The sequence below is a fragment of the Mesoplodon bidens genome (genome assembly GCF_964165515.1).
Source record: "Mesoplodon bidens genome assembly, chromosome: 9".
NCBI lineage: Eukaryota > Metazoa > Chordata > Mammalia > Artiodactyla > Ziphiidae > Mesoplodon > Mesoplodon bidens.
Genome location: NC_138166.1, coordinates 23317593 through 23338135, shown reverse-complemented (window position 1 = coordinate 23338135; position 20543 = coordinate 23317593). Strand labels below are relative to the sequence as shown.

At 51.5% G+C, this 20543-nt stretch overlaps 1 protein-coding gene across 1 annotated transcript in view; it reads left to right on the top strand.

The window, feature by feature from the left end:
* The window catches only part of EGFR (epidermal growth factor receptor), a 197083-nt gene that overhangs the window by 160150 nt on the left and 16390 nt on the right, over positions 1 to 20543 (top strand). Inside the window, exons 16-20 of the mRNA XM_081244819.1 lie at positions 2006 to 2044; positions 4076 to 4217; positions 4980 to 5102; positions 5722 to 5820; positions 11470 to 11655. Coding sequence (XP_081100945.1) covers positions 2006 to 2044; positions 4076 to 4217; positions 4980 to 5102; positions 5722 to 5820; positions 11470 to 11655 — 589 coding nt within the window. The remainder of the gene's footprint in view (positions 1 to 2005; positions 2045 to 4075; positions 4218 to 4979; positions 5103 to 5721; positions 5821 to 11469; positions 11656 to 20543) is intronic.

Below are 20543 nucleotides of genomic sequence, written 5' to 3'. Positions count from 1 at the left end.
CAAACTTGAAGCAAATCCACTTTTATTTACTTACTTACTTACTTACTTACTTACTTACTTACTTACTTATTATTTATTTATTTTGGCTGTGTTGGGCCTTCGCTGCTGTGCACAGGCTTTCTCTAGTTGTGGCGAGCGGGGGCTACTCTTCGTTGCCATGCACGGGCTTCTCACTGCGGTGGCTTCTCTTGTTGCAGAGCACGAGCTCTAGGCATGCAGGCTTCACTAGTTGTGGCTCGCAGGCTCTAGAGTGCAGGCTTAGTAGTTGTGGCGCATGGGCTTATTTGCTCCGCGGCATGTGGGATCTTCCCCGACCAGAGCTCGAACCCGTGTCCCCTGCATTGGCAGGCGGATTCTCAACTACCGCGCCACCAGGGAAGTCCACAAATCCACTTTTAAATGGAACCACATTTTATAGTAAGTCGTCAGGGGATGGTTTCTTTGAAATTTTATGCCAATAAATTAAACGAAAGAACACGAAATTTTGCCTATTTTAATTACATGGAACAAAAAAATAATAAATCAAGTGGGAGACAAGGAATAATTTTTCTGACAAAATTAAATGATAGCATGATATGGCCTCTTTTGCTTGATATTTGATAATCATTTCTGCAGAATTATGCAGGGCACCATCAGCTTTCCCAAGGACCCCTTAATCCTTTGATATTCAGATGGTTCCCTCTTAGGGCACCTGTCCAGTCACTACCCTTGTCCATCATCTCTTCAAATGTAAACTGGCCGAGCTCTCCCTATGAGCGTCTCCCTTGTCCATAGCTTCTTGCTAGAAACCCCATAGGTTTCCCAGCAGCACTTTCAGAGGCTGCATGAAACCCTGCTTCTTGTCCAAAGCTTGCAATTCCAGTTTGCACCACTATGCACAGAGTTCCCATTCTATTACGGTCTGGAAACTAAACAGGCATTATGGGAAAATATAAAAACACTAGTGAGGAGGGGTATTTTGAGGAGGGGTTAATTTTACCAATGGTTATCCATTAGAGAATGTTGTCTCTGACGATTATCCTAGGAGATAAAAGATTGTGAAAAAAGGAGAACTCCTTGTGTGTTCCACTGCCTGAAGAAGCCTGTGTCGGGTGTAGGGATGAAGGCCCGAAAGCTTGCAGGGCCGAGACTGCATTGTCTGACACCACGGAAAAGAGGTCTCAGACCTTCAAAACCAAGAGGAGTACAGTATAGAGATCAGAGCCCTTGGAATGAGACAGAAAATGATTAGAACCAGTTGACAGTACGCATGTAACAAGCACCGGTCCTCTTCACATACCTGAACCAGGCTTCTTCACCTTTCCCCAGGCCGTGAACATCAGTCTTCTCCATTTAATTGGAATATTTTATTTTCCTGTTGACGTTTTTATTGACAAACATTGCTGTCCTTCAAAGCCAACTTAGTCTGCCTTTTCAGCCATCATCCTGTCATCAAAATAACAGATGGTGGTGCCCCACAGAACGGGAACCCAGCTGCTGAGGGGTCACGTTAGGACAAATGATGTCCCTGCTTGACGTACAACATCGCAGTTGTGTGGAAGTGCATGGAGCCAGCCCCTGGCTTTCGGGGTCTGAAATCATCATCCCCGTTTCCCTGCCCCTCCCCCCCCAGCTCCTTCATCAGTGTGCCCCAGGAAATGGTTCTGGTCTCAGCTCCCTCTACCTCCTGCCCACATTGATGTTCTAGAGCCAGCTGTGGGCTCTCTGAACCTCTGTCAAATGGAAGACATGAATGTCAATAATGAAGACCAGAAATGTCTACTTTGTTCAATGCTAGAACAATCCCTATCACAAAGTAGACACTCAAAAATACTTGCTGAGTGAATGAACAAATGAATAAATGCATAATAAACAAATGCTTAAGCAATACTGAGACGCACTGTGATTGTAATGATTTGAAAGTCATTTAACACACATTGCCTTATGATTTAATAAAATCTCTCCAAGAAAAAGTGCTAAAGAAGTAAAATGATCGAAATGTGTATTTCTCTTTCAATTCCTACAGCTGTGCTGGGCCAGGTCCTGAAGGCTGTGCAGTGAGTGGGTAAGTGTGACACTTTGTATGTGATGACCTGATCAGAAATGACCCAAGAGCGCTATGGGCGAGAGTACTGCTTTCCCTCTTTTCCGACTGCCCTCTGCTTTGGCCGGTTCTCACTTCACCCTGGGCCAGCCTGGGCATTCTTAGCAGAGCTCACCCTGCCCACGCTGCTGGCTGTGCTTTGGGGCCGGGGGGCGGGGCGGGGGCAAGGGGGAGGGCAGGACAGGAGTGCTGGGCCTCCTCCATCCACGTGGAGCCAGCCTCACTGCCCAGCACTTCTACATGCAGACCTGCTCCCTAGGTCACCAGGGTTGCTGGGTCCTTCTCCTCCCCCAGCTTCCCTTCTCTTTCCTCGCTGACCCAGTTGGCCCTACCACAAACCTGTGTTTGAATGACCTGTCTGTTCAATGACAGAGGTCCACCTTGGGAGAATTTCTCCCCTTACTTCCCTTCCTAAACACAGGACTTCCTTCAGCATTTCAGTTGTGATGACTTAGCCGTCACTGCCTGAAATGCTGCACAGAGAAAAGCAGAATTGGGACTTCCTGTTCAGACTCATCAGGAAAGAGTGATATTATCAATTAATAATGTCTATCAAAGAATCAGAATTATACACAAGACACTGACCAGATATCCCCAAACACTGGCCAAACATCCAGGAACCTCTGCCATCTCCAGTAATGTTTACCAAATTCCTCCCCTCAACAAGCTTCCTCAATGCCAGTCAGCTCAGTCTCTTGCCGAAGAATCAGCCAAGATAACTGATCCCTTCTGCTACCAAGTGTGACATTAAAGACAAATAGGTCAGTTTCTCAAAGATAAAGATTTCCTTTTACGCCCCTCTTCACTTGAGCCACGAGGACACCAGCAAGCTTCGTCCTCTATTCGTGCTTCAATCAGCGTCTTAGTAATGAGGTTTTCCATCACACCCCCACCCTGAAACCGGTCAACGACCATTCTTTGTTATAGTTACCCTTTTAATTTTTTTCTTCTCTTTTCACTCCCCCTACTTCCCATGGAACACATACTCTGTACAAATTATTCCTTATATCTTTCAGTGTCCCCTTCAAAATGGTAAAAACCCATTAATTCAAACTGCATTAATTGGGAAGATGGTATAACTCAGGAGATGACTTTTGCACTTGCTAAGAAGAAAGTGTCATAAATACTATTTACGTGAAGTACATTTGACCCACTTATGAGAAATCCGTAAGAACGCTGGCACATTTTTTTAGGTGCAAACGGTGCTACTGATTAATCTTTGATATTCGTTAACATTTCTACCTGAAAATATAAAGCTTACCAGAAGCTTAGATGGCACAGGTGCTGAAGAATAAAAGCTTTATGAAGATTCTGAATTCAGAATCTAATTCAGACGGTTCTTTCCCCGTGAGCTTTAGAACCTGAGTTTTGGGTGTTTGCTGTCCCCGAGCTCTATGGGGGGAGGGGTGGCTGCAGGATGACATCACTCATCCATGACAGTTCTGCTGTCCGTGTGGAAATCCTGTCACTTCCTCACCCCCTCCACGCTCATGCATACAGCACTTCCTACGGCTCTGGTCCCATCTTGAAAGCCCCGGACCCCTCGGGAAGTCTCCACAGGTTTGAAAGGGTCCCTCCTTCCAGCCTGGCCAGCAGACATCGCAGGTGTCACGTGCGGAGGGCGTGCCTCAAACGCATGGAGACACTCCGGGGAGCCACACAGATTCATAGGAAAAGCAGGACTGAACTCTGAGTTACTTTTTAAATGATGTGTTTTCTTAATCAACAGATGAAAAGTATGATTGCTATAGGGAGAAGTCCAAATGATACCTCAGTGTAAAACGTGCGACAAAGCAGGCTCCTATACTGAAGGAAGTTGGAAACCCTGCCCTGGGGCTCCAAGTCCGCCCTCCTTTCTCCTTTACGAGCTGCGCCTTATTCCACTTTCTGAGCTAGCCCTAAATGACGTCATGCTATCATCAGAACGTACGGAAAATATGTGAAATGGCAACGTAACAAACCTCACCCCTTTGCGTGTCCACCTCGTTGCAGGCCCAGGATTCCATCCATCGCCACCGGGCTCGTGGGCGCCCTGCTTCTGGCGCTGGTGCTGGCCCTGGGGGTCGGCCTCTTTCTGCGCAGGCGCCGCATCGTACGCAAGCGCACGCTGCGCCGGCTGCTGCAGGAGCGCGAGGTGAGCCCCGCGCGCGAGGGGGCGGGGAGGCGCCGCAGCCCGAGGGTTGAGTTTTCAAGATGTATTACTGTGCTCTTTTTATCACGAAGAAAAAGTCGGAAGAATCTCTGAAAGTCCAGTTATAAGCAACTACATGCACATGTTAGTACTTGTATCCAGGGGAATGCAGCTGTGTCTAGGGTAAGTCCCACGGCCGGTTACCAAGCCGGGGCGCCCGCTGCCTTCGTGGGGCGGGCGCTCGGGCCGGCTAAGGGGAAGGCTGGTGCACAGAAATGTGAGCTCAGGAGGTGTTACTTTGGAAAATGCCATTGTCCACACCAGCGGCTGCTCCTTTTGGAGCCACGTTTGTGACCTTGTTGTCCGTGATTCTTCAGCCGGCATCCGTGTCCGGCAACATGTCGGAAGCCAGAGGCCCTGGGAAGAGGGACCCACTGCAGCTACAGCATCACGGCTGTGAGGGGCCCGACCGGTTAGCAAAGTGACCACCACAGAACACTGTCCTTCCCCAAGTGTTCTCGGCCCGGACACAGAAATAGAAATTGCACTTACTGCAAAGGAGCTGTTCTGTTCAAGGATGCCTTTTTTTGGAGGGCGGGGGGTGGGGGTGTCAGTCCCTGTTCCTTCCGAGTGTCTCACCAAGTTCCTTAGAACAGGTGTCCCAGTCTCCGGAGTGAGAGCCGTGAGTTCTGTCCCCTGGTGTCTGGACCTGCCACCCCTCTCCCCGGCCCGGCGGGCATCGTCTCTTCCTCTTGTCTGTCACAGCTTGTCGAGCCTCTGACGCCCAGCGGAGAAGCTCCCAATCAAGCTCTCTTGAGGATCTTAAAGGAGACGGAATTAAAAAAGGTCAAGGTGCTGGGCTCTGGAGCATTCGGCACGGTGTACAAGGTGAGCCCCCCGAGGGTCCCGGGCACCTTCTGCTGTGGTCTTTATCAAGGTCACATGCTCTTTGTGTCACTGAGGGTTTAGGAAATTCCAGTGTTTTTTTCAAGTTGTCTAGAGGAAATTTTTATAATCACAGTGACAAGTAACTGGTCCGGTGAGATCTGTACACAGGCACAGGCATTTTCAGGAGGACAGTGTGAGCTTTCCGAGGGGTGGGTGGCACAGGTCAGTCTGAAAGAGGGTTGCCTATCACGGCACAGCAGCATCTGAATAAAGCCCAGCTCAGAACAGCTTCCTCTTCATTTCTTTTTCCTACATCCCCATAGTCTGATTTCAGTTAGGCCTAGACCCAGAATCTCAGAATTCTGGACAAAATGACTCACACTGACTGTAACTGGCACGAGCTTAGGGGTTTTGTCTAACTACTCTGATTTCTGGAACATGATAGCTAAAGAGCTGCTGAGCTGTCGTGACTCCCAGCACCAGTGGCCTTGGGTACAGAGCTGTGCTCGAGCCCCTCGCCCTTTGGGGTGGGGTCACTAATGACGCCCAGCCGGCCTAGGAGCCGTATGTTACGTGTATGATGATTGCCAGCCAATGTCTTCCCCTCTCTTTGTCACAGGGACTCTGGATCCCAGAAGGCGAGAAGGTTAAAATTCCTGTGGCTATCAAGGAATTAAGAGAAGCCACATCTCCAAAAGCCAACAAGGAAATCCTTGATGTGAGTTTCTGCTTTATTCTCTAGCTATCTGCAGGCCTGGAAACCAGAAGCCACCTTTTTTTCGTGGTTGGCAAAACATTGCTCTGTTTTAGACTCTGTCATCACTGCATTCTAAACGGTCACTTTTCCTGTCTTTTTTCCTTCTGGCTATAGTTGGTATAATTCTTTCTCGTAGAGAAGACTCACTCTTCCATTCTCTTATCGGCCCCCAAAAGTATGGAAGCCTGCGGTCCCTGGGCATCCACCAGGGGCCGTCCCCGTGCTAGTAGTGGCTTTACCCCTCAGTGACTGCTCCTGGTGGGCCTGTGCTGCTCTAGGTGTTGTGCTCACCAAGCTTTAAGTGAAGAAACGGAGGCATGAAGCAGCCTGATGCTTAGGGTCGCGTGGCTGGGGTAGGTTTCCAGCACGTGGTTACTTCTGACTCTGAAATGCATGTTGGTTTTCTTCCACCAGCTAGCTCATCTTTGAAATGGCTTTGTAAAGGTGCCTAGGATTAACACTGTGATGCTCTATGAACTCTATAATATGTTGCTCCCCTCCTGTACTTTTTCTCAAAGTAATTTAAATGTTATTTCCATCGTCTGCTGATTGCTACTTTATGGACTCTCTGAAATACTCCACAAGATTATTGCTACATGTTTTTACTTGCGATTCTCTTAAACTTTTTCCACCTTCCCTGGACCCTCACTAGGAGTGAGGGGGCTGCACAGTCTTAGAAAGAGGCTGGATGCAGGAGGGGCCAGCCTGGAGCTGGGCAGAACCCTCTGCAGGTAGAAGCTCAGGAGGCTCCAGTGGACACACCCTTGGGGTCCGGGGCTAACAGCGCTGGCCTCCGATTGCCGTGGTGGATGTGGGTTTCTCTTGCTCTCGTCCCAAAGCAGAGCCAGTGAAAGAGGAGCTGGAGGGGCTCAGCGGTGAATTAGGGAAACAGTCAATGAAAAAGGAAAATGACTGCCTTTACTGAGTCAAAAGTCTAGAGAACTTAGTTCGTGTTACAGCCACGAAGGACAAAGTTCAAATATAACATTTCCCCACTCTTGTATCTAACCCACAGAATATACAGTAAGCAAAGCAAACGTGGGCCTTTTTTAAAAAGCGTTCAGACAGTGAGCTTCCCAGGAGCGCACTCTCTCCGACCCCATTTTCTCCAGGCAGCCTCCTCTCCTTTCATCGCAGCAGGAAAGTCCCACCCCAGTATCTTCGACGTGAAGGATGATGTATTAACACAGTGCAACAGGAGGTCTCACACACTGATGATAGCTTACCAAGCAAAGTTATCTTTCATTTTAACAGTTTACAAATGAACGTACAGTCTGTTAACGTAACGTCGACTCCTATTTCCATAACCACAAGAAGTACAGCAAACAAGGGATTTGTGAAGTCTCTTCACTTTCAACCTCTAGCTCCTTCTCCTACACTGTTAAAAAGAAAATCTTTTTGCAGAATTTGCTTCCTTAATTCATTTGTTACTCATTTAAGACATTCTAATCACTTTCACAAAACGGTGTTGAGATGTGAATTTTAACAATATTCACTACGCAGAGTAAGGGCGATTTTGAAGACAGTAGCTATACTTTGGGAAGGAAGTAGCTTCACTGAGAAGGGCCCTCCAGGACCCCTAAAACTGGAGGAAATCTGCTTTTGTGGGCCAGAGTTGGGGTAGAAGATAGAGAAAGGAAAGACTGACAAGGTAAAAAAAAAAAAAAAAAAGTGTGACGTGCCATTTCGCCTCTTGCGCCGTCTCTGTCCTGCTCTCCTTCTCTCCTTGCGTCCCCCACCCCCACCCCGGTTTCTTCCTGCTCTAACACCCATCCTGTGGCTGTAACCAGAGGGGTGGCAGCCTGAGGCCTTCCGCCTGCTTTTCCCGAAGCTCCCTCTGCCCCGCATGCACAGGGAGCCTGTCTTTCCTCGCAGGGTGGGCGCAGCCGTGGGGAGCCCCTGAGGGAAGGGAAAGCTGAAGCAGCCGCCAGTGATTTGAGGGCCAGTTTCAACAGTGAGTTAAAGGGCAAGTTAATTCTGTGACAGGCAGCCCAGGGGGCTGAGCGTGGCCTTTTTTTTTTTTTTTTTTTTTTTTTTGCGGTACGCGGCCCTCTCACCGCTGCGGCCCCTCCTGTTGCGGAGCACAGGCTCCGGACGCACAGGCTCAGCGGCCATGGATCTTCCCGGACCGGGGCACGAACCCGTGTCCCCTGCATGGACAGGCGGACTCTCAACCACTGCGCCACCAGGGACACCCTGAGCGTGGGCTTTGAAACACTCACACGCACTTGTAAATGGCTCCAGCAACCCGTACTCTTATTCCCCTGCCCAGGCCAGCACTGAGGCCCAGCACGCACACCCTCTAGCCCTGGCGCACGCTGCGGTCAGTGGTGGCTTAGTTAATGGGACACTTTCAGAAATATTCTTAAAGTTAAGCGTCTGCCTCTCCTGAAGGAGTTTAAAGTCTAGTGGAATCCTTTTTCCCCAATCTTTAATGTAAACTAGTTCACAGCTGAGGGAGACGGCAAGAAGGAAGACCCCCCAAATTTCAAAGGTTGGACAAAATAATAGACTTTCAAGGTCACCGAGCCTCAGAGGCCCTCCTGCCACGTGACTCTGACCTCAGCCTTGGGAGCCTCCGAGCGTGGGCTCTGCCTGCCAGTCTGCACGCCTGGCGGGGGTGGCCAATCAGAGATGGCTGGGGAATACCAAGCGTTCTTGCCTTAGGTCACAGTGCACCTTTGAGATTCCAAGAAAAACAAAGCTAAGAACCAAGCTCACGTTAACTCCTGCACACACTGAATAGGACACACGACCAGACAGCATCCCCATTGTGCCTGGGCTTCGGGGTGCAGAAATCTGTGGCTGTACCAGATTTTAATAGGAGCGGGGACCTGGCAGGGCTCCAGGCTCTGTGTGGCCGGACACCCACGCCCATGCCCTGCTCCCTGAGCCCCAGGTCAGCTCCCCACGGCCCACAGCAGATGGGCTGCTCAGACTGCTCTGATCTGCAGATTTTTCTCCCCTCTAAAATGAATACAGCATGTTTCCAAGTCTCAACCAGATCTTAAGAAAATAAGAACAGCCAGAGGATTTCTTTGGTGTTATGGTTGTACAGTTTCCCAGACTGGGGGAGAGGCGTGATTTGTGCTTTTCTGGCGATTGCATGGCCTATTGATGTTTCCATAGACTTTCCAGTTTAAATTTAGGGCAGGCAACAGAATGAGAATGCAAAACAGATTTATATACGTGCTCTTTCTGTGTCATAAGGTGTGGAGCTTTCTGGTAGCCCATCTGCCGAGCACTCAACAAGGCCTCACGGTGCGTGGGGTAAGCAGGGGAGTGCCAGGAGGGCCTAGGTCGGGGGAGACCTGGGTGTGGGCCCCACCCTGACATAAGAAATGCAGTCTCGGGCTTCCCTGGTGGCGCAGTGGTTGAGAGTCCGCCTGCCGATGCAGGGGACACGGGTTCGTGCCCAGGTCCGGGAAGATCCCACATGCCGCAGAGCGGCTGGGCCCGTGAGCCATAGCTGCTGAGCCTGCGCTTCCAGAGCCTGTGCTCCGCAACGGGAGAGGCCACAACGGTGAGAGGCCCGCATACCGCAAAAACAAACAAAAAAAGAAATGTGGTCTCTGGTCATCTTTCACTGGGCCTCAATTTCCTCTTCAGACAAATAATGGCTTGAGAAGAAACCACTTGCAGGCCTTTTCCAGTTCTAACTTTTTATCAGTAGCAAAGGGTCAGAAGGTCCATAGTATTAAACACCTGCTCTGCTGTTGTGATGCTGCATTTACAACACAGACAAGGAGAAGGGCTGCCTGCCCGTGAGAGCAGGGCGTCTCCACTTAGGGCAGCGTCCAGACAGACGGTGGCTCTGCAGCGGATGTCAGAGCTGTGGGTTTCTTTCCGTAGTGGACGTGGCATGGTCTCTGTCTCGTGTGGTTTCAGTGTCGTTCAGCCGTGGTGTTTCTGAGGCAGCTCTGTGCCTAGAGATGTATTGGGCACCACGGGAATGACGCAGCAGGAGCAGGTGTTGGGGAGGTGAGGTGACAAACAAGCCCCAGCTCGTGCATCTCACATGGCTCCCCTGCCCAGGTGAGGCCCAAGGATTGGCATCTCTGGCCAGTTCGCAGGCCGTGCTGAGCCTGCTCCCCCGAGGGAGAAACTGCAAGATGCCAGGAGAGTTTAACTTAGATTGGGGTTCAGGGAGGCACTCTGAGGAGGGGTCAGCCAGGGAAAGAGGAGGTGGAAGGGCATCCCAGACAAAGGCCCTCCCGGGTACAGGCGAGCAGAGATGGGGAGCAGAGAGCAGGAGGACCAGGGGGTCTGTGGGAGGAGAGGCTTTGCGAGACCTGGCAGGCTTCCCAGGAACAGTGAGGCCAGGGGAGGGGTTCAGGCCAGAAACTGGTGCCATCACGTTTGTGTTTAGGGGTATGTGTACGTGCCCCTCCACCTGTCTGTCACCACTGTCACCTCTGGCTCCTGTGGTACTTCCCCCAGCATCCCCCTCGCATGCCTTCACCTGGCCCAGGCTGTGTTCCCTTCTGCACAGAGGGGCCACACCCCGCGCACAGCAGCGGTCAGATGGGGAAAGGCGCCTCTGAACTTTCTCTTGGAGACCAGGGGATCCCTTTTGTGTCTGAATAAAATGTCACCCCCACACTTTGGATTCTAAAGGGAAAGAGATGGAGTTTCTTGGTGGAAATTGAGGATTCCCTAATTCGTAGTCAGACAAAAGCGAGGCCCAGTTGGTGTGCATGGTTGTAAATGAAATCAGCTTCTTCTGCCCAAGGATAGCAGAAGGGTTCACATAAAGTCCATGGGTGTGGGTCTGTGCCAGGCTTCCGCCACGGCAGCCTCCAAATTAGCAGGAGCGGGGCTCTGGGGAGTGGGCTTCGCAGAGCAGCATGGATTTCCCTTCCCAAGGCTGAGGCAGGGCGACACAGACCACCTCTTCAGAAATGAATCCTGGGCCGCCGGCGGAGTCTGCGATCGCTGTAGGTGTAACGTCCTCCGTCCAGTTCTGAGCCGGAAACGGTGCACTGAAAGGGCTTCTCTGCCCTGCGTGGCAGTGGTGCCCGCGGTCCCGGCAGTGCCGGGGGGGCTCCCCCTCTCTGCCCCCGGTGCTCTGTGGGGAGGTGAGGTCCCCCTCCCTGTCCCGATCCCCCCAGAGCTCTCAGCATCTCCTTCCACGGTGCCCACAGCCGGGATTCCGGAGTCAGCAGGCAAGTCTTCACCGGGGTATGGGCCCCAAGCACGGGTTCCCACCGGCCCTGACACCATTTTAAGCGGTGGCATCTTTGGCTTTGAGGTGGGGGTCTTCGTAAGGACTCGGCATCGCCCAAACTTGGAGACATCAGGTCTCATTTTCACCCAACGCTTTGCCGATGGCGAGTGCTGCCTGGGCCACTCTGCGACGCAGCATCCGCATGTGCACTCAGAGGATGCCGTCTCTCATCAAGCACCTGGCCACTCCACAGCCTCGCGTGCAAGAGACCCTGCGGGAACGTCCACTGCACTAGACGTTTCACGGGCCCCCTTGTCCTCCACACGCGCACATTTTCAAACAAAATCATGTTCGACTTTTGTACCCGGAAAGGGTCTGTCTGCCTTTTCCTTTAGCCACGGCGGGGAGCCTTTCTGATGCGCCCTCTCCTCCTCTCCCCCCAGGAAGCCTATGTGATGGCCAGTGTGGACAATCCTCACGTGTGCCGCCTCCTGGGCATCTGCCTGACGTCCACGGTGCAGCTCATCACGCAGCTCATGCCCTTCGGCTGCCTGCTGGACTACGTCCGTGAGCACAAGGACAACATCGGCTCCCAGCACCTCCTCAACTGGTGCGTGCAGATCGCAAAGGTGAGTCAGGAGCGTGCTCAGAGCAGGCGCGCAGCTCTGCAGGGAGGGCAGGCGGGGCCACGAGGCAGCACCGGCAGCTGCCGTCGCTTTGCCGCCCCACCCTCACCTCCAGGGATGAAGGGATCCTGAGGGAGAGCCCCGAAGAACAGCGGCAAAGGGGAAATAAAGACACCCAAGAAATTAATAATTACGTTCTCCATCCTAGGACAGCATAGAGTTTGCCAAGAGGGTGTGTGTATGTGTGTGCACACGCATGTACATGGCATACACCCTTCTTTAGTTTGGATTAAACTGAATCAATTGTCTTTTGCATCAGATAAGCGCCTGTCCCACTGCACGTTGAAAATCTAATTATTCAACTACATTTGCACAGGTTTCTCTGTACTGGGGGCTCTCAGTATGGTTGATGATAGTGTTCTTATTTCCCCGGCGTTCTTTCTGTTGAACACTGTGGTAATTGGGAGCCGAGGAGGAGGTGTGGCTTTCACCCAGGCAGGACTTGATCACAAGGCCAGCAAACCAGGCCAAGGCTGTCAGGTGACAGAGTGGCCGGGCGGACAGACAGGTGCTGGCTCTGACGTGCGGTGGCAGGAGGTGAATAGACGTTTCTGCTGCTTCACGGGGCTCCGTACGCGTCCCCGTCGACAGGCTGGATCCGGAGCGAGGGAGGGGCTGAGGGGGCAGACAGTGGCCAGGTGGAGCTGAGACCAGGGGCAGAGCAGTGCGCCAGGTATTTAGCTGCTCATACGGCCTCACAAGGACTGTTCTTCCATTTCAGATCTCCCTCTCTTGATGCCCGTAGGGCATCAGTTATCTGCAGCCCAGCTAGCTAAATTCTGTTTCTCCTGACAGTGGGTATACCTTTCACTCCGTTGAATGAATGGAATCTGTGGGCAGGCCCTGCCCTCAGCCCCCGGGGAGGGTGTTGGGAGCCTGCAGGAACCAGGGAGGACAGGGCACCCCTCGTCCCCCAGGCCCCATCCAGGTCCTGGTTGCTCGCCTCACCCGGGGCGGCAGCACCGTCCGTCCTGCAGATTTACTCCTGAGGATGCTCTGAACTCGCTCGCTCAACCCCCAGCAGGCGTAGAAGGTGACTTAAGACGGACAAAAACGTGTTCTGGGCTCCGCTCAGCCAGCAGCTGCCTGAGCCGCTCGCTACAGGACGGGCTCCTCTGGGGTCAGCGGCGCAGGGTGAGGCTGGCGGTGGGAGGCTGCCTCAGCCCTCTTCTAGTGCCCGCCGGGTCGCTGTCTCAGCCACAGCCCCGGAGGCTCCGGCACGCTGCGGTGTGGGCGCGCCTCTCGGACCCCCGCCCATCGCCTGGTGCTCTCGGCACTCTCACGGCCGTGACCCCGGTCACAGCAGAGGAGTCACGTGGCCACTGCCAGGCAGTGGTCCCGGTAGAGCCTGTGGTCTGAGCCTGGTAAAGCCTGGTAGAGTGCTGTGGTCTCATGAAAAGGCTGGTTATTTCTGTCTGACCGTGTTAGTTTCCTAGGGCTGCCACCCAAAAAGCACGACAAACTTAGTGGCTTAGCACAACAGAAGCTTACTCTCTCATAGTTCTAGAGGTCAGAAGTTCAAAATCAAGGTGTCAGAAGGGCCGTGCCCCACCCAAGGCTCTAGGGGAGAATCCTTCCTCCCTCCCCAGCTCTGGTGGCTCCAGGTCCCTCCCATCTCTGCCCCGGTCTTCACGTGGCCTCCTGCCCTAGGCCTGAGTCCACATCACCCTCTCTCTTAGCAGACACCAGTCATTCCTAAATCCCGGGTGACTTCATCTCAAGGTCTTTAACCGATTAGATCTGCAAAACCCTGTGTCTAAAGAAGGTTACATTCTGGGGTACTGGGTAGGCATGAGATCTGGGAGGACCTGTTCAGCCCAGAACAGAGGCTGGTGTCGGGGAGGAGGTCGTTAGCCCCAAGTAGTTTTCGCTGAATATGGCATTTTTCCTGGAGGTTTACTCGTGTCCTGACTCCTGTCCCCAGAAATTCTTCCTTAGTCTCTTCCCTGATTAGCTAAGGCAGGAAAATCACCAAAGCTATCCCACTCCACCCCAGGCAGCCTCTATTACCTTGCTTAACTTGCTTTATTTTTTAAAAGCACATCTTGCTACCTGCAAAGACCTGGTTTATTTACTTGTTTAACTTGAAACTGGGAGGTGAGCTCCGTCAGAACCAGGCCCTGGCCCCTGCCTCCATCAGGCAGGGCGTCCAGAACTCTGCACACCTGCCTGGGTGATGAGGCCCAGCTCACCAGAGGGTGCCCGGATATTTAGCATTCTGATTATCTTGTGTCAGTTGGCAGCTCCACAAAAGTGACTTCTTATGTGATGCGACACATAGCCTTGGCAAGTTCTGCCTGGTATGGAACCGGGCTTGTGACTCTGGGGGGTTCACATCTCAATTCTGGCTTTTCTTAGGCGGGTTGTCTCTCTGTGGCCGCAGAAGGGCCTCTGCCGTCTGTCCTCCCGGCAGCGAGAACAGTGCTGGGTAGCCTCTGTGAGGTGCCCACTCGGGCCCCAGTAGGCACCCCATGCTCACCTCTCTGGGTTTTTTCCCCATATTTTGACTAATTTAAGTTAGATTAGTGACGAAAATCTAAGCTGAAAGATTGTCTTATTCTAGTTCTATATCGACTTTCTCTCCCTAGAGCAGCGTCTCCTATTTCCGGTCCTCTCTCGTTCATGAGCTTTTCCCCTTCTCTCCTTGGCAACCCTACATTCAGATCTGCCTGCTCACAAGTGTCTGCATAGATGGAAGTTTATTTGACCCCAAAAATCAGTCTTCTGCCAGCACGAGGAAGAAACAAACACCTGACCACGGCAGTGCCCGCCACGGGGCGAGTTCAGCTCTGTGCGGGCCCTGGTCAGCCATGAGTTTCCAAAGTTCCTGAGTTGACTTTCCAGGGCCTGCAAGTTTTCCAAGATAGTGCTGTATATAATATTACTCAGAATTTCACCTTGTTATTTCAATCCACTGCTCTGCCTGTTGAACTTTGTTTAGGTTCACTTTCATCCAAAGTCGGTTCACGTCGCAGCTGGTAGATCTGTCTGCGATGGAGCTGCTCTCTAGTTCACGAGGGAAACCTAAGCCACTGGACCTGAATAGCTGTGGCGATGCAGTGTCTGTCCTTGCAGGGAAAGGAATATAATGGTTTCTTCAGCTGTAAAGAGAGAAATTTGCTCTTGGGTTAGTGACTGTTTACCTAAGTATTGAACAGCTTTATCTGTAAAAGTTAGAAGTGAAACTACCCAGAAACACTTAGTGGCTGACCAGAAACTAAACTTGCTGGCGTTTTCAAGGTGGGATTTATTGACTTATAAATGTCCTCCCTGATTCACAAAGGCACAGGCTCTCTTGGGAAGTTTTCCAGTATTGATGGAGACCTGGGTACCATTACACAGGTTTATTGTCCTGGCTAAACTGCTAAGAGGACAAATAAAATTATATCACGGGCAAAGGAGAAAAAGAAAAAAAATAGAGGTGGCCTAGTGGGGAATCTTGCTGGGGTTGGGAAAGCAGAGGTGCCCTTCCACACAGGGTGAGAGTGGATTCTAGACTCAAGTCTCAGGAGGCCGTGGAGACGTCACCTGCCCCCTCATCACCACTTCCTAAGCTCCTGGCTCGGGAAGGTACAGGGGGCTCTCACTCACGGGGGGTGACTTAGGTGCTTCGGAAAGTGTGTGCATTCTTTCTGGCTGCATAAGCCAGCTAGTGAATCCCAAAATAATTAGATGGGATAATAACGTAGTAAAATGTCAGCATCCAAAAGATGCTGTCTGTCATCGATTCAGTTTAGAGAACACCGCTGCCGTGCCAGGCTCATTCCTCTTAGAGCACCGCAGAGCACGTTACTGCCAACTCCTGCATAAATCAGCTCTCTAGGCTGTGATTAATTTAACATTTTCACAAACCTTTGGGACCACAGAGCTTTCTTTCACCTAACCTGGATTAAGATCTCACAGAAGTGAGTTTTTAGAGAGACAATATACGTTTCAGATACTTGACCAGGCCCTGGTGAGGTTTGAAGGTAGCTGGGGGCTGGGGTCGAGGGTTGGGTGGATGCTGTCAGAAGGAAACCGACCACAACTTCAGAAGCACCGAACTACGCCTAGTTCATTCTATAAGATGAAACTTAATAAGGATGAACTTCAGAAAACATTCCATTTGAAGGATCCATTTTTTAAGCAGACGGGATACTTAGTTTGGTCTAAATTCATCTGAAAAAGCCCCAGCGTTTTCACTGCTCACACATTTATAGGTGCTTTTGGGGCACGAGAGCAGCGAAGAGAAGACCCATCCTGGTGGTCCTGCCGATGACGTAGCGGAGCGTGCTGGCCACTCGTGTCTGGGTCTAGGTGCCGTGTCATGACACCCACATCGACAGATTATAGCCTGGTCGTGAGAGATGAGATGAGATGAGCAGGGGTGGGAGAGAATGAAAATCATGCTGGAAGAGGGGCCGTTGTCGGTCAGCCTCGCGCAGCCTTCGGGGGCAGGGAGGAGATGCTGACCGTCCTGTGCACGGCCTCCTATCTGGGCCCAGGTGGCTCTGGCCTTCGTGCCCAGGTATGCTCCCCCCTCTGCCTGGCTTTCCTGTGCTCCAGATCAGAACTCCTAAAGGTGAAAGGTGAGGTTCCAGGCAGCCCCCACCCCGCTGACTGACTGTGCAGCCTGAGGGTGGTGATTCAGCCTCCGGCCTCCAGCCTCCATCCACGCGGCCAGAGAGGAAGACGCTTCCTAAGAGCTGATTCAGCTGCAGAGCAGGTACCTGCGTAAAACCCTGGGCAACAAGACCGCAGACAGGGACAGAGCCACACAGCAGATCCGGTGACCAGATATTTCAGTTATTTGAATTATTTTTTTATTTATTCTCACATCGTTCCACAAGATTACAGTTGAACTTAATCAAGCTAAGTGATCACTTTACAGTATGTCACTATAAAGCCAAAAGTTGCTGTACTGTTAAAGCATATTCGTCAACTTCTGGTCATTTCACTTGGTGATTTCTTGAGCATTTATCTGTGTTAGGTATCATGTGAAATATGTATATAAAGAAGACAAAATTTCCTATCTCCCCGAACTTGCAAACAGGTGAGGAAAACAGATCCATACAGAGGTAACAATGCAGCAGGAAATGAGTGGGTCAGAGCAGGAGAGCCGAGGGACCAGACTCCCAGAGGCTGCTGTACGAGTCACATGGGGACAGCCAAGTGGGCTCAGTCAGCCAGCCAAGCACCAGGTGTGGGGACGGCAGTGGTGAGGCGGCCGCCCTGCACCCTCGGGAGCCTGGACATGGCTGTGGTGCTGTGGACATGAGTGAGAGCCCGTCCCTGTCCTGAGGACCATCTGAGGGGGCAGTGAGAGGTGACCAAGAGACACTGAGGGCTGCCAAGGGATGAGGGGCGGGCGGAGGGGAGGAGAGACCCCGCAGGAACCTGCAAGCGCAGCTTCATCACGAAAGCAGAGGGCGCCACGCGGGAATTTATTCATGATCAGACTTTGTTGGGAGTTGTAGCAGGACACGGCAGCAGCCTAATTCAAGGTCATGGCAAAAGGGGTGGAGAAGAGAGGATGGATTTGGCATTTAGGAGGAAATTATGACAATCACAGCACCGGGGGAGGACTCTCACTGGGCACCGTCCCAAGTGCGCCCTGTGGATTAACTCATTTAATCCTCTGAGTAGCCCGTTTTACATATGGGGGAGAGGGAGGCAGGGCTGTTGAAGTAACTTGCCCAGGTCTCAAGCTAGGAAGTAACAAAACCAAGATTCCACCCCAGGGCTCCTTGCTCCCAGGTCTGTGCTTTTCCCCAGCACTTGATGTCACGGGTCAGAGTGCAGCCCACAAGCTGGTGAGCCTAGCAGGCCTCCTGTCCCTACACAGCAGGAGGTTGGGGCCTGGAAGAGGAAATTCTGACACTTTCCTGCCTCTTCTGAGGGCAGGGGTTCAGTGGTGTGGACGCCATGCTTCGCTTTACTCTGCCAGAACCCTCTGCCTGGCCCTCTGTTTCCTATTCTGCCACCTCCGTAGTCACTAAGTCAGTGTCCGTCCCCCCTACCCACCACTTCCCCACATGGTGGTGAAAAAATACACTAGGAATGCAGCTCATTCCTGCCTCTCGCTCTGGGCTCCTCCTAAGAGTTGCAGGATGCTGCAGTGCCTGGGAATACGGTCCATACATGTCACACCCGGCCCAGGCCTCTCTCCTTCCCCGGGTGTTGTGCGAGGAAGGTCTTTAAAACCCTCGTGAAGCATCCTGTGTCTCCTGTGCATTCAGGTCCCAGGGTGGCTCTTCATATCCCCTTTTAACCTCAGTATTGCAGCATCCATCCTAGCTGTCCTGTGTTAACTAGCAAAATAAATACGTTCCATTAAATTAAAGTGAGGATCTCAGAGAGAAGAATCAGGGAAATGCGTTTGCAAGAGGCCCCATGAGGCTGACGCTGATATTGTTTCCCGCGGTTCTCTGTTTGGATTCTGAGAGTTCACGAGCGATGCCAGGCCTCTTATCTTTGGTGCTGGTTAAACTGTAACTCTGCTGGGCCTAGAATTATAACTGAGATGGCCTTTCAAACTGCCATATCATGTGGGACAGAGACCAAGGAATAGAGTTTTATCTAAGTTCAGATGAGTCTAATCTTGTCCCGAAATTATGTCTGATTTAAATCCCTCTAGCTGTGTGCTCCAGACACGTACCGCTCTTCCCTGCCCTTTCCCAAGCCTTCTCTGAAGGCTGGTGTTAGGAGAAAACGTTGCAGTTTATTGCAGCTGCCCTGCTCCTTTAAAAATCTGAGGTGGGGGACGGGCGGGGGTGGAGCTAGTTCCTTCGTTAGATTCCCATCCACCTGCCCTTGGGCACCTCAGCGGCACGGGGCCAAGATGCTGGTGGGGTGTGGCATCGGAAGCAGTCTCTGGGTCGGCAGACAAGTCTCACTTGGAGGCCCCAGCCGGAAATGAAGGGCACGGTCCCAGTGGTGGCCTCAGAGCCCTTGGTCTGTGAAGCAGCACCAGCCCAGGCTCTGGGCCCCTGGGTCAGCTGTCAAGGCTGTTGTGTGGGTACCAGACCTCCCAGCACCAGGAGAGGCATCTGCGCAGGTGTGTTTGAAATGCCTGGCTCGGAACTGTCGGCCGCTATTATCATTCATTGATCCCTCCCTTCCTTCATCTTCAGCAAGCTTTTGTAAAAAATGTATCCAGTGCACCAGATCCTCTGTTAGTCACATAAAGAAGCAGAAAGAAAGTTCACGACGATAGTTAAATGTAGCTGGAAATGCCCTCTGAAGAGGGCTTAGTGAACCACAGGGGAGACGGTTGCTCCTGAAAGGAGCCCCGTGAAGCGGGGAAGGTGCCAGGGAGTAGGAAGTCCTCCTCTGCTAGGAAGCCCTGCTTCTCTCTCCCTCTCCACGCTCCATCCCTAAGGAATGATTCCTAACCTGGAAGTGCTATTCCAGGGAAGCACCTGCCCACTTCCTCTTGAATAGACATGAGCCCATTAACCTTATTTCCCGGCACCTGAGACATCTTAGAAAGGAACCATTTAAATCAAACAGCATCTTAAAGATTCAGGAGCTTTCTAGATAATACAGTGGACACATGGGAATCATTTTTTTTTTCCCCAAGAAAAGAAAAACATGAAAGGCCTCAAAAATAGCCCTCAAAGACTAATTCCTGGGTAGTGTCTTTATAAGATCCTGTTTTCCTGTGATGGCTAGTTTAACTCTAGAAAGAAAATTTGTAAACTTCACTTTGATGTGACAAGTTTATTAGTAATTTTTACTTGATATCTATGCAAAAGGAAGCAATGAATTTGCCAGAAAATTTGGGATCTATCCTTATCTACAGGTATTCCCTGCATTTGCACTAAAATGAAGAGAGCTACATGCAAAAAGCTTGAGAGTAATGCAGAATTGGTTTTGCCCACTCATTTCCATTTTGTGCCCTTCGGTAAGCATTTCTGTGGTGCCTGTCCTTCACTGGAGAGTTCATGAGTGTCGGCGGTAAAGGAGGCTGGAAATGTGGTCCATCTCCCTGGCTGGGGAGAGGAGAGGCGCCTTTGTGAGCAAGTAGGAGAGGACGTGGTTCCAGCCACACGGGCCGTGTGCAGAATTTGACCCTCCGGCTTCTCCTGCCTGCCCGTCTGGCCCTGCACAGGGGCGAGGGCTGCCAAGCTCATGTCAACGGGTTAGAGCTTGCGAGGGTCCAAGGGAAGCTTGGTTCAGCTGGGCCGGCTTCAAGCCATGAGTAGGGGCAGGAAGTGAGCCCGCCTGTCAGGGGAGAAAGGGCAGGTGACAGAGCCACCAAGGAGGCTGTGGCCAAGGGCTGGAGGTGAGGGGTCACACAGTTAGCCCTTCGTAGCCGCGGTCTTGCATCTGCAGAGTCAGCCAACAGTGGATCAAAAATATATGGGAAGAAAATTCCAGAAAGCTCCAAAAAACAAAAGTTGAATTGGCTGGGTGCAAGCAACTGTTTACATAGCATTTATATTATGTTTGCAAGTATGTACATTGTATGAGGTGTTATAAGTAATCTAGTGGTGATTTAAAGTATGCAAGAGGATGTGTGTAGGTTACAAACAAATACTTGCTCCATTTTTTATAAGGGACTTGAATATCTACGGATTTTGGTTAGGGTGGGTGGCAGGGAGAGGGGGTCCCGGAACCAGTCTCATGGGTGCCAAGGGGTGACTGTACATCCAAGAATTCACTATGTGTCGGGCACTGTGCTGGGTTCTTCTCAAGTATTCTTTCTTTCTCTTCCAGCCTTGATTCTGATTACAGCAGTTATGGAGGCAGCCAGGGAGTGGGTAGGGAGTGGCACCTTGTATCAATAAAAGCAAATTCAATATCCATGTGATTTCAATTTAAAAAAGAGAAAATAAAACAGGACCAAA